Source organism: Scophthalmus maximus, chromosome 1 (genome assembly GCF_022379125.1).
Source record: "Scophthalmus maximus strain ysfricsl-2021 chromosome 1, ASM2237912v1, whole genome shotgun sequence".
In the NCBI taxonomy this organism is placed as follows: domain Eukaryota; kingdom Metazoa; phylum Chordata; class Actinopteri; order Pleuronectiformes; family Scophthalmidae; genus Scophthalmus; species Scophthalmus maximus.
Window position 1 is genome coordinate 11,200,001 of NC_061515.1, and position 12,184 is coordinate 11,212,184.

Sequence of the window (12,184 nt, forward strand, 5' to 3'; positions counted from 1 at the left end):
GGGTCAGTCTGATCTTTAGGTTTGTCATGCTCCCCGTGGCGTGTTGTGGATATTAAGAATTATATTGACCGTTAATGTCGGTAAATGGATTAAATGGCTATTGGGCAGAGCGGCCGGAGTGACTATTGAATGTGCGATAAGCACTGGTGAGTGTTTCTATCGATGGCCACGTCTGTTGTCTTGTTGATATCGACAACGTTGTGTTCGGGGCACTCGCCTCATAGGTGCTTATCAGACCTTCTGATCACTGTGATTGATCGAGGCGCCTGAGAAATGCACAACACCCGCGTGTTTGTCAGACTGTGTGCTGTGGCTTGTGTCAGAGAAGAGACAGAGTTTTAAACTCGTGCTCTGAGGAATGTTGTAAAACTAGAGTCTCTTTTCTGAAAATGTTTTTCATTTGTCTTTCCAATTGCCACATCAAACCCATCCCCATCTTTCTCTTTTTTGCATTAGATGGCGGTGGATGTGTTGGAGGGTCTACTCGAGGAGGATGATGAGGTCGTCCAGGTAAGCAATGAAACGGGGTCCCTGCTGTTTTTGTCTAGTAAAGAAATTGGCAAGATTTCAGCCCTTTCATAATCTGGTTTTGTATTTCCAGCAGAATGATTCTATGATCTGAATCAATGCCAACACCTTTCATTTGTTCAACGATACCATTTAGACTACTGTTTGCTCGACCTGTGGTAGTCCAGTTTGCTGCATTCTCGAAAGCATCATCCAAACTCACATAAATTACCCATTACAGAAACATACTGTACGTATGGAGCTATGGAGCCCCCTGGGGCTGGCGTGAGGGGAAAAAAGATCCATGTAAAAAAAAAAAATGTGTAGGCTCTGGGCTTTGAAATCTGTGTAAATCATTTATAACCCGTGCTCTTGGATTCATAGTTGGTGCCCTCAGATGTTCGAACGGCACCCTCAGATCAATGCGCTCATATGAGTTAATTTGTGAGGGAGAAAAAGTTTTATGCAATGACATGAGTGAAATGCTCAAAGCATAGCGTGTATAGATACGCAGTATAGCATAATATACAACACGTTTGGGAATATAACTTAGGAGGGTATCTTTAGATGATTAACTTTTGCGTTATCTGTCAAAGTTCAAAGTCAAGGTCAATAAAAGCATAATCCTGAAATGATAATGAAAATCTCCACAAGGTATCAGGCTAGAGAGACGATGATACAATTATTTCCCATCATATAATATTGTATAAGTGATGAAATTGGAAAAATAATTATCATGCATACAGTAGTTTTTTAAAAGTATCTTTGCATCCTATAGGACAAAAGACACAACCTGAAGCTTTCTAAGATCAAAAATAACAATGAAGTCAAATAATTAAGTCACATAGTTCCGTAATGCATTAACTGTTGCAACCAATAGGATTAGAGACACAATGTACAGCTGCTCATCCAAAAAAACTTGCCAATGAACTTTTTTGGGTCCTGGGGTTTTGAAGTTGGTCAGATGTGCCGTTGTCTAAAAATATCAGACCACAGACAGACAGATAGATTCGCCCATTTATATTATCAGGCTGGTCTGTCCTGACTTATCAACGATTCTTGAACAGACTCTGTGTTCTGGGGATGTGGGATATATTGTCGACGCACCGGATTGCGTGAAGTCTTTTTATGTGTCCCTTTGCAGGCAGTCGTCTTATTATTATTATTATTATTGTTATTATTGTTATTATTATTATTATTACATTGCCATCGACATCGCCCAGTGGGAAGCAGAAAGTCTCAACCTGAGCACTTATTTGCTTCTGCTGAGCCACTGATTTTGTGGTAGTATCTACACGCCCACACGCTTGCAATGCTTGTGTGCTCACACACACACAAACACACACACACACACACACACACACACACACACACACACACACACACACACACACACACACACACACACACACACACACACACACACACACACACACACACACACACACACACACACACACAAACACGCACACACGCACGCACACACACAGAGTATGACTGAGAACTTAAATGCCTATTAGAGAGTGGCGTAAATGGCAGTATTTTCTCTGCTTTAGTCGGATCCGTGTGCTGTCAGTGTGCCTCCAAATCCTCACTGTCAGTAGCAGAGGAAGTGAAGGTGTGCCTCTGAGTGTCAGATAAAAGGACACGACGGTGTCTCTCTCCCTCACTCCCCCTCGGGCTCGAGCTCTCCCACACACACACACGTACACACACTCGCACACGCGCAGGCTCACACTCGCTCACCCATCAGCTGACAGATTGAGAGCAGTCATCGGGGGGCTGAACTTTTAAACTCACTCCAGAGGCACACAGCTGTGACACTCGATTTGAGCGGGCCTACAGCCAGTCACACATACATGCAGTCACCGGTTCCAATGGTCGGACAGAGTTTTCGTCAGATTTGTAAGGTAGTCACACACATGTGAAATGTATTTCAGACACATTCAACTGCTTTCTCTCTCCAATACTCTCCCTCCTCTCTCCCTCTCTTTGTCTTTCTCTCTGTCTCTCTCTTATTTCCCCTCTTAAACGCAGTAGATAAGTTCGCACCTCGTCTCTGTCTCCTTGCTCTCGCGTATCTCAAAATTGGAGCCTTACTTGTGTAACGTTAAGGCTGCACAAACAACATGGCAGGTTCCTTGCAAATCTTGTTTCAAAGGGATTCCATTGCTTCCTGATGCCTTTGTTCTTCCTTCAGTGGCACCATATGGGAACTAAGATGTGCCTCCTCTTTGAAACAAGTATAGTTCCAGTGATTTGATTGACAGGTGCAGCATTTATTTTATTATGTGTGAGCTTGTCTGGGGTTGTGGTAGGGTAGGGTGGATTCTCTGAAGTTCTAAATTAGCTAACTTTCTCATGTTTCAATTTTCAGAGCAGATACATAAACCATCTTTACCACATATGCAAATATTTCACAGTGGACCCTCTGTAAGGAATTTTCCAGACCTGTTCTGGCTGTTTTGAGTCATTCTCATTTGTGGGGAAAGTTCACATTTTGAATTGATTTCATTTTGAAATTCATTCTTTCTCTCTCGAAAATACTTTTTTTTTTATCCTGAGGTGCTGCATTCACAGCAAACGTTTTGGTGATAAAATATGTCATACTTCTGGTTCTGAAACATGACTTCATTCGTGCAGTGCTGCTGTTGTTCTGATAAGTCTGGCTGCAGGGGGTAGCCTCCCACTCAGCATGTGGAGCAGCAACTCTGAATTCAGCAGGGCATGTCTTGATGTGTTTGTTAGCTAAATGGTTGATTTGGCAGAGGTGCAGGGCCCGACAGCCTCTGCCCTCGATGAATAATGAATAAAGCTAATATTCCTATCTTGGTGCTTGAAGAACAGTGGGTGGACGATCTTTGGCCTCAAATGAGAGGCACGCACACACCTCCAAGTTCACTGAGAGGTGAACGTTATTGTGTTAGGAGGTTGAAGAGCAAGCATTGCTCAGTGAATATGATGATGTTGGAGAAAAGAATGATGTGATTATCGAAAAGAAAGCAGATTTTTGCTGTATTCAATATACCATCTTACACTTGAAAATATGCCTCCCCCACAGTTTGAACTCTATGGAGCATCGGAATCATTTCAAAAAATTATGTTTTATGTATTTCGAGCATAGGTCTCAAGTGAAGAGGCCATTAACACCCAACTCTACATCGTGCTCATTTGGATCTGATCTGATTATATTGCTAAGGGTTGTTGGTTTGTGAAACAAATTATTACCAAATATTTGTGAATACATTGAGCTAAGACAAATTTAAATTATAGTTTTGACGAATACATTACTAAGTTTTAATGAAAGACAGCAACTTACTGGACCCACTGGGGCAATATACAATCATAATCTATAATTTTTTACATTATATTATATTACTCCCAGTTATTGTTCTTGCTACTCCAACTGCTGTCTTATCAAAAGAGCAGTTGTGGCTGCAAAAATAAAAGGTATTTATGTTTTCACATGATGTAAAAACAAGCAATAACGAATACAAGGGTTATATATTCATATTGTCCAATGTTTTCACAAACGCCAGAGTGTGATGGAAAAATAACTCATTTGCATCAGTATGCAACAGTAACAGTTTATTGTTTGACTGGTCATCAATTGCCTGAAATTCATGTGCTCTTTGTTTTGTCAGACTTTGAAACACTGCAGACATTTACATCTGACAAAATCCACACGGAAAGTAAAGTTGTAGATTCTTATATGCAAGACAATAACATGGCACCAAGAGTAGTGATGCAATCTTTCAAGAGAACTGATTCCTGAAGCGCTGGGCGTTTTTCAAAACATTTTTGCATAATTGCAAAATCCATTTATTCAAAGTCAAAGTGTAGAATTAAGGAATTAACAGTGAGATGAAGAGTAAAGATGATAAGATGGTCAATTTGCAGATTTGAATTCACTGAAGCTGCAGTATGGACACGTTTGCTTTACCATTCACACAGCATTTCTAAATGAGTATAGTATATGTGAGGATTTTATCGGGTTGACAGTTATTATGTGGGTGATGAATTGCTAGTGTGTGTGTGTGTGTCCGTGTGATTGTATGTCCTAAGTGTGAAACCTGTTTGTCAAAGGGCGATGTGGGATGTCACGCAGACATGCTCTGTGAGGGATACAAATCTATTTCCCATGTCACTGGTCACTTACTGCAACAAAGAACACCTCTCTTCTCTGTGCCTCCCAGGTGTGGTATCTCTCTGGCTGGGTGTGCTACCTCCAGTTTGAAAAAGCAAAGGAGCAGCAAGAAAGAGAGGGAAGGGAAGTGACGGAGGAGGAGACGGAGGAGTGGAAGGCGCTGAAGGAGGCAGCCAGGTCGTACCTGACCAACGCTAAGAAGGTAATCCGATTCCAGACACCCTCATAACATCTGCCCCCAAACCTACAGGTAGTTGCTAATTGATGATGGATTAAAGTGACCAAGTACATTACTGTTGGTTGGACAAAACAAGACATTTGAAGATGTCATGGCTCTAATTATAATGGCAGTTTCCCAGAAAATTATAAGGTGAGTCCATTATGAAAATTAGAACCACACTCAATAGAGTGCAACAATCCCCTTATGAAACTACATTTAACATTCAACTTGGATCTGCATCAAATTACACACACTAATATACATAAGTCACCTGAATATGCTAGTTTTTTCCATCAAGATCCCAATCATCATTAAACATGTAAAAAAACAACTCCCTATTGCGCAACGAAAGCCCATGTTTCATCCTTTCAACAAGGTTCATGGAAATCCTTGTAGTAGTTTCTGTGTAACCCTGTTGACAAACCAACCAGCCAACAAAAACAAACAGACAGACAGCAGCGGAAAAGCACAACGTCCTTGGCCGAGGTAATTGGTTGCAGCCCTACAAAAGAGAAGTCAAAAACTAGTTGCACCTCTACCTAATGTGCTAGATCCTACTTGAATATTAATGCATGAGTTATAAAATGTTAACACTCGCAGAAGCCATTTCTCTGCATCAAGTACTGGAATTTTTGGATTCTTAACTAAATTTTCCCAATAATACTTACATATTTTTTACCAAAGTAAAATTTTGAATGCTGGACTTTTATAGCTGTGCACGGCATTGTGCTTGGCCACTGGGTATAAGACTCCTAAGAATCAGTCCTTTTCAAGTATATGTGAGAATCCAAACTAAGCTTTATTGATGCCAAAAATGTTTCCTTTTGTATGGTCTCAGAGAGGTTTAAGTATACCGCTCTGTCTTCTACACACACACACACACACACACACACACACACACACACACACACACACACACACACACTGATGTGTCTCATTCATTCTGTCATGCTGTCAGGGTGTAATGCTTCTGTGGAGCAGTGATTCATGTTAGTCTAAAATCCAATAGGCTTGTAAATCAGACAGCACAGACTGAAGGATGGCAGGCCCCCCCCCCCCCCCCCCCCCCCCCCCCCCCATCCCACCCAGCTCCCAACCCTCCCTCCGCCTGTCCTGCCCTGTCGTGTTCCCCTGCCGATGAGTAGGGGCAGCAGAGTGGCAATATATTGATGTCCGTCTCTCTGACCAGCTGTGTGGTGACAGGCACATCTAACCAGCATCCACTGAGATGTCCACATCTGAGACGAGAGCAAGATGAGCTTTCAACTGCCAAGAGGGAGAATGGAAACCGTGGGGAGGAAAATAAGGGCTTTGAGTCGCCAGCTTTGTCATGAGCGTTAATAAAGAAAAAAAATGGAATTGAGAAATTATGAGGATTCATTTTTGCACAGAGGGAGACTGGTAAAAGGAATTTGGTGGAGTCATCGGAGCATAAAACGTAAACGGCATGGTTTCTTTGTAGATTGAGTGAAGCAACAGGAGCAGAATAATGTGAAAGGTAAATGCGTGACGACCTTAAACAGGTGAGGGGGAGTGGAGAAATAAATAGCCCCCCTTGAGGTGCACTTCGTTTCTGAGGCGCTTTTGCTCATATGTCTGTGCATCCGTGTGCTTTGTGGTCGCGGTTCTCCCATGTTTATATCGGAGCTTTGTTTCTCAGCGTCACTATGAGTGTTAATTATTAATGACGAGTCAGTCTGCTCGTTAAAACGGGCTCCGACATGGAAATGAGGCCTCAAAGCCCAACGGCTTGTTTTGGCACAAGTCCACTTCTCTGCATACTTTATGACTTTGCTAAGTTCGTGTGTGCGTGCGTGTGAGACGGTGAGAGAAAAAATGCTGGTATGTGAATGAGGATGCTCATGTTTCATTTTGGTTGTTTGTGCCACCTTGCATATCTAATTATTATTAAGAAATGGCCTCATTATTCAGCTCTTCTGTGATCAATACAAGTGCACACACGCACACACACACACACACACACACACACACACACACACACACACACACACACACACACACACACACACACCATGTATCCAGCTGAGATGTTGAAACGGAATGATAGGAAAGAACAGATGAGTTAAGAGGACAAGATAGAGGTGCAGGAGTGTGAGAATGAAAGGGGAAGAAGCATGTTAGGGAACAGATTGGATATGGCGGTGGTAAAGGTATTACTCATTTTGTGGGGACCTAAATCTGTCTCATTATGGACTTTTCTTCCATATGAGGACAACAAGCAAGTCCCCATGGCAGAAATCATTAAACTTTTAGGTGAAGACATGTTTCAAGGTTGGGCGTTCGGTTTTGGTAAGGTCTTATTTAAATCAATTCTTTAGGTTGAGAGAAAATCTCCAGGAAATGAATGTAAGTCAATGCAATGTCCCGTGTGCGTGCGTGCGTGTGTTTGTGCGTGCCTGCGTGTTCGGGTATTGGGGGTATAGCTGGTGAATAGTGGCAGGGGTAAAATCAATAGTAAACTGGACGTGAAATGGAATTTGAGTCCCGGCCAGAAAGGGAGCGATTGAGGAAGGATCTGCAGTGTATGCACAGAGGACAATGGTATATATGTGTGCGTGTGCGTGTGCGTGTGCGTGTGCGTGTGTGTGTGTGTGTGTGTGTGTGTGTGTGAGAGAGAGTGTGTGAGAGAGCGCGCACACAGAGGCAGCTATAGGCCAATGGAGGTCAAAAGCTTTACTATTTGATGTGACTGAAAGGATATATCTCATGAGCACGGATTGTGGGTCAGGTTGGTCTGAGATGTGCTTGTCATGTAATTTTAATGCCTTTCCCTACCAAGGATGTGGCTGGAGGATGGAGGTGGTAAGTCATGTGAGTGTATGTGTGTCTTTGACATTGAGTGACATGCACCACTCACACTCACGAAGGTCTAATCCCAGAGCCAGTATTACACTTTAGCAGTGAAGCAGTATGAATTATCGATCTATCTAAATCTAATTATTGTTCTCATTAGTACGGCTGTACTTAAATTGTACCTACTCTTAAACCAATTGTTTTGTCGCGGGGGGGTTGGCGAAATCAGTGCACTACCAGTTAACTGGTAGCCTTATTAGCTTTAATTAATTATAGATAAACTTAAAACTTCATTAGTACACCAAATATATTGAAATATGCTAGTTCTCGTGCTTTAAACACAAAGTTGACAGAATCATAAAAGGTTAGAGTACCGTCTTCAGATGATATTCCCTGTCGGTTGTTGAGCTGTGAACCGCCATCAGGTTTCACAGAAAGTCTCTGTCTTCCTCTGCCGAAAAACAATGGATTGACACCCAGAAGGATCGCTTTTCCCCTGACGACAGTAATACTGGCAGGTGTCAATCAAACCAATGAGAGTTTGGTCGGATCACCATAACAACCCATCGAACAAGAGACTACAGCCCCACTTAGTAATCATGAGATGTTGGCTATGAATACTAGGAGGAGAGCAGGTTTCAAAATGGGCAGGGAAGTCAAGATTTTGGCACTATTCTGTGTGTGTGTGTGTGTGTGTGTGTGTGTGTGTGTGTGTGTGTGTGTGTGTGTGTGTGTGTGTGTGTGTGTGTGTGTGTGTGTGTGTGTGTGTGTGTGTGTGTGTGTGTGTGTGTGTGTGTGTGTGTGTGTGTGTGTGTGTGTGTGTGTGTGTGTGTGTGTGTGTGTGTGTGTGCGCGCGCGCGTGCGTGCGTGCGTGCGTGCGGTCTTGTGTGTGCACGCGTGCGTGCAAGTGCGTGTATAAGATATGAAGGTAAGAGATGTGTCTATCTCCTTGACAGGCAGGTCATTTGGTGAGAGTGTACAAGTGCGAGCGAAAGAGTCCATGAGGAGAAAATGGCCAGGAGACAAGCAGGGAGACTGAAAGCGTCAGGAAATGAAATGAAAGAAGAAGCAGAAAGAAATGGGAAGTTGAGCATAGGAGTTGAACAAAAGGTGAACAGTGGTGGAATGATTAGGCTTTCACCGCACAAGCAGCCTGTCTTTATTCGGCCGTATTGTGCTGAAAGGTTTCTATCAAGAAACTAAGGTAGATGAAGGGTACATTAGTGCTAATTATTACCCATGAGCACGGTCTCTTTCTTCACCCGTGCTTGTGGCGCACGCGTGTGACTCACGACTCGCATGGATGCGAAATTGTCTGGGAATATTACTGCGTGCGTGTGCGTGCGTGTGTGCGTGTGTGCGTGCGTGCGTGCGTGCGTGTGTGTGTGTGTGTGTGTGCGTGCGTGCGTGCGTGCGTGCGTGCGTGCTTGTGGTCAAGTGTGCTTTGGGCCGTGACTTGGGCCTTGAAAGTAGAGCAAAGTGGACCATGAAAAAGTTATACGATTACACACTCACACACTCTCCCTCCCTCTCCAGGCAGCTCTCTGGGCCGTGAAAGTGAGAAGAGAAAACATAGGCTGTGGTAAATGAGAAATGCCTGTGTCTTATGCGACGGCGGTGCTGATCTCAGCAGCGCTCGGCGCGGATATGTGTAAAGAATAGCTCCTGTTTGTTTAGTTCGCTGAAAGCGTCGCAGTGAATGATCACGTCCTATCCAGCAGGCACACCATACTATTGATTTGTAGTAAATATCACCACCTGCTGTTTTAATACCATTTCCAATTAGCATTCTGTGTAGTAGACCATTGTCCTCACACGCTCACTGTATTTCTGACATTATTTCTCTTATTTAAAAAAAAAAAAGACCATCTACCTCTCACCTTTAATGTGCAATTATTCTGCGTGTTGAGCCGAGCCCATTGTAGAGCTTGTATTCAGAGCTTTCGTCGTGGATAAACATCTGACACTGGCTGAATGAAAAATCTCTGCGAGTGTGACTGTGTTTGTGTTTGTGTTGCTCTACGGAGGCTGAGAGGGTCCGCTCTCTCCAGTATCAGGCCCTGTCCCTGGACATGGGTCACGCTCCACCTCCCAGGAGCTCACACACACACACACACACACACACACACACACACACACACACACACACACCACGTTCTTACACTCCAAATGAGTTCCCGTGGGACTACGTGTCTCCTGTCAGGACCCGCTGTTGCTTAGAGACTGGTCCCGGGGCAGAGCAGTCACACACACTCTTCCTCACTCTCCTGGCCCCGTTGCACTTTTAGTAAGAATGATGATGGCACTCGGCTGCCTATTGTCCCTGAGCTCAAGTCAATGTGTAAGTGTTTGTGTGTGTTAACTACATTTGGTAGACTAAACAGAATAATATTCAAGATCCTCCACTTGCCCTCTTTTTTTCTGTCTAGTTTTGCTTCTCGAAAGAGAGGCATAAATATAAATGTCTATATCAGTTCCACTTACTCCGTGGATAAACAAACAGAAATGCAGTGGTGTGCCTGCCGTCCTTAATGGTAGCGCCAGTAGTTTTATCACCAGCTCCACTTTGAGTTCAGTAATTATACATGAGCAGAGCCTCTTACAGAGATAAATCTTCAGGCTTCTTTGAGAACGGGAGTTTTTTTTTTTTCAATCTTGCTTTTTCACGGCTTATTTCACTGAGATAACAGACGTACACAGAACCATACGTGCTTCGAGATACAGTCAGCATGTGTGCGCATGCATGTGGCAACAGCAAGAGAAAGATGGATGGTCGTTTTCTTTTCTCCTGTGCAGATGAATGGTGTATCAAATGTGCTGATTTACCAAAAGAAAGAGAAAAAAAACGGTTTACCAGCGTTTTGCGTGCCGCGGCTGCCCCGCTGACAGAATGCAGCAGCTGCTAGGTACAGTATTTCAGGCGGCCTAACCAGCACTTAGAGACTTAAAACCTCAGTGCTGCTCACTTCCCTTAACTCCATCCTGCTGCTTCCTGATGCTGTGGTGATGAGCCGTTAGCTTCAGTGATGCAACAGAAGAGCTGCTCTCAAGAGCCTTTCCCTCACGTTATCTCATGTCTTGTATTCATGCACTTCACTTTCTCAACATTTCTGCTGTGTAACCCACTTTCCATTTGAGATTTCCATTTTTCCAATTTGCTCACAATTCCATTCCACTCTTACATTATCTTTTTTTTCCAAACTCCCTCTTTCCCAGCTCTACAGTAAGCTGCGATGTGATGACCAGCCGATTATGGAGCACGTGGAGCAGCTGCTTGGCGAGCTGGGAGGAGTTATGGAGGGAGAGGAGGAAGACCCGACCTTGGATGAAGACTATGAACCCTGTAGTGATGAGGAGGAGGACGATGCAGAGGCGCCCATGGATCACTGACCACACCCGCTCCACTTGTACTGTGTGATTTCACTTATCGCCATCTTGCTTCCCCTCCAGTTTCGATGTTATCCTGTTCTCTCTAAAGTGCCTTTTTACTGGTTTTCCTTTCACACCCATTTATCAGTGATGAAATTTGAAGATGAAAATTGCAGTCAAAGTAAGATGCACAAAAAAGAGTGTCATTAAAAGCTGCAGTGTACTCCATCTCTCTGAGGTCAGTTGTTTAATGTTTTTGGTGAAACAAGTGCCTACTTGAGTAATGCTTCCCTTAATCACTTTGACAGAATGATGTTCATGAAAGAAATTAATTTTAGAGCTTTACTTCTCAGCAGCAGCAAAAAGCAAAACAGCCGTGGATGCTTTTACTTTTAAACACACCCACACATGGTTTCTGTAAGCTAATGTACAAAACACGTGCGTGTACAGACAAACTAAAATGCAGAAAGGCAGCACATTAATTACATCAGCTCCTCCTCAGTACAACAGCTTCAATAGCAGCAGTGTTTCTCTCTCAGACTTGGTATTGATCCCTACCAACACACAGTTAACGCTAAAGGTCTTAATAATCCAAATTTATGTACAGTGCTTGAAGTTTGTTTCTTTTCAGTTTATTCTCCAGCTTTGTTTTTTTTTCTCTCTCTCTCCCCTTTTGTGAACTCGTTGGATTCAACAAGACGAGACACAATAGAGAGAATTTGACTTATGCAGCATCGCTTTTCACTCTGCCGTTCAAAGTGTCTGGCACAGCGTTTCAGAACGGAGAAGCAACTGGCAACCAAACTTTTTTAGATTTAGATTTCATATAGCTGCCCTTTAAAAAACTCCCAGACAGGGTTATGTAATGTAGTGCCATGGCGAAAGTAATAAACCGATGCTTTTCACTCCCCTTTATGTTTTTGGGGTTTTTTTACAATTTAGCGGAGAGGCAGAGTTTGTACATCGGAGTAAGACAGTTACACAAATAGATGTGCACAAAGAAGATTATAACATTTGAACGTTTTCAAACCAACAGCAAAATCATTTCTCCAAATCTCCCAAACACACACATACAGTCTTACTTTAGCAAAAGTGGGACTGGCATTTTTTTTCTCAAGCTCTTCTAT

At 43.2% G+C, this 12,184-nt stretch overlaps 1 protein-coding gene across 2 annotated transcripts in view; it reads left to right on the forward strand.

The window, feature by feature from the left end:
- The window catches only part of si:dkey-12j5.1 (probable assembly chaperone of rpl4), a 21,769-nt gene extending 10,484 nt beyond the window's left edge, over positions 1–11,285 (forward strand). For both annotated transcript variants that reach the window (XM_035629568.2, XM_035629567.2), the window contains exons 9-11: positions 457–510; positions 4,704–4,856; positions 10,905–11,285. In XM_035629568.2, coding sequence (XP_035485461.1) covers positions 457–510; positions 4,704–4,856; positions 10,905–11,078 — 381 coding nt within the window. In that variant the 3' untranslated portion in view covers positions 11,079–11,285. The remainder of the gene's footprint in view (positions 1–456; positions 511–4,703; positions 4,857–10,904) is intronic.
- The last annotated feature ends 899 nt before the right edge of the window (positions 11,286–12,184 follow it).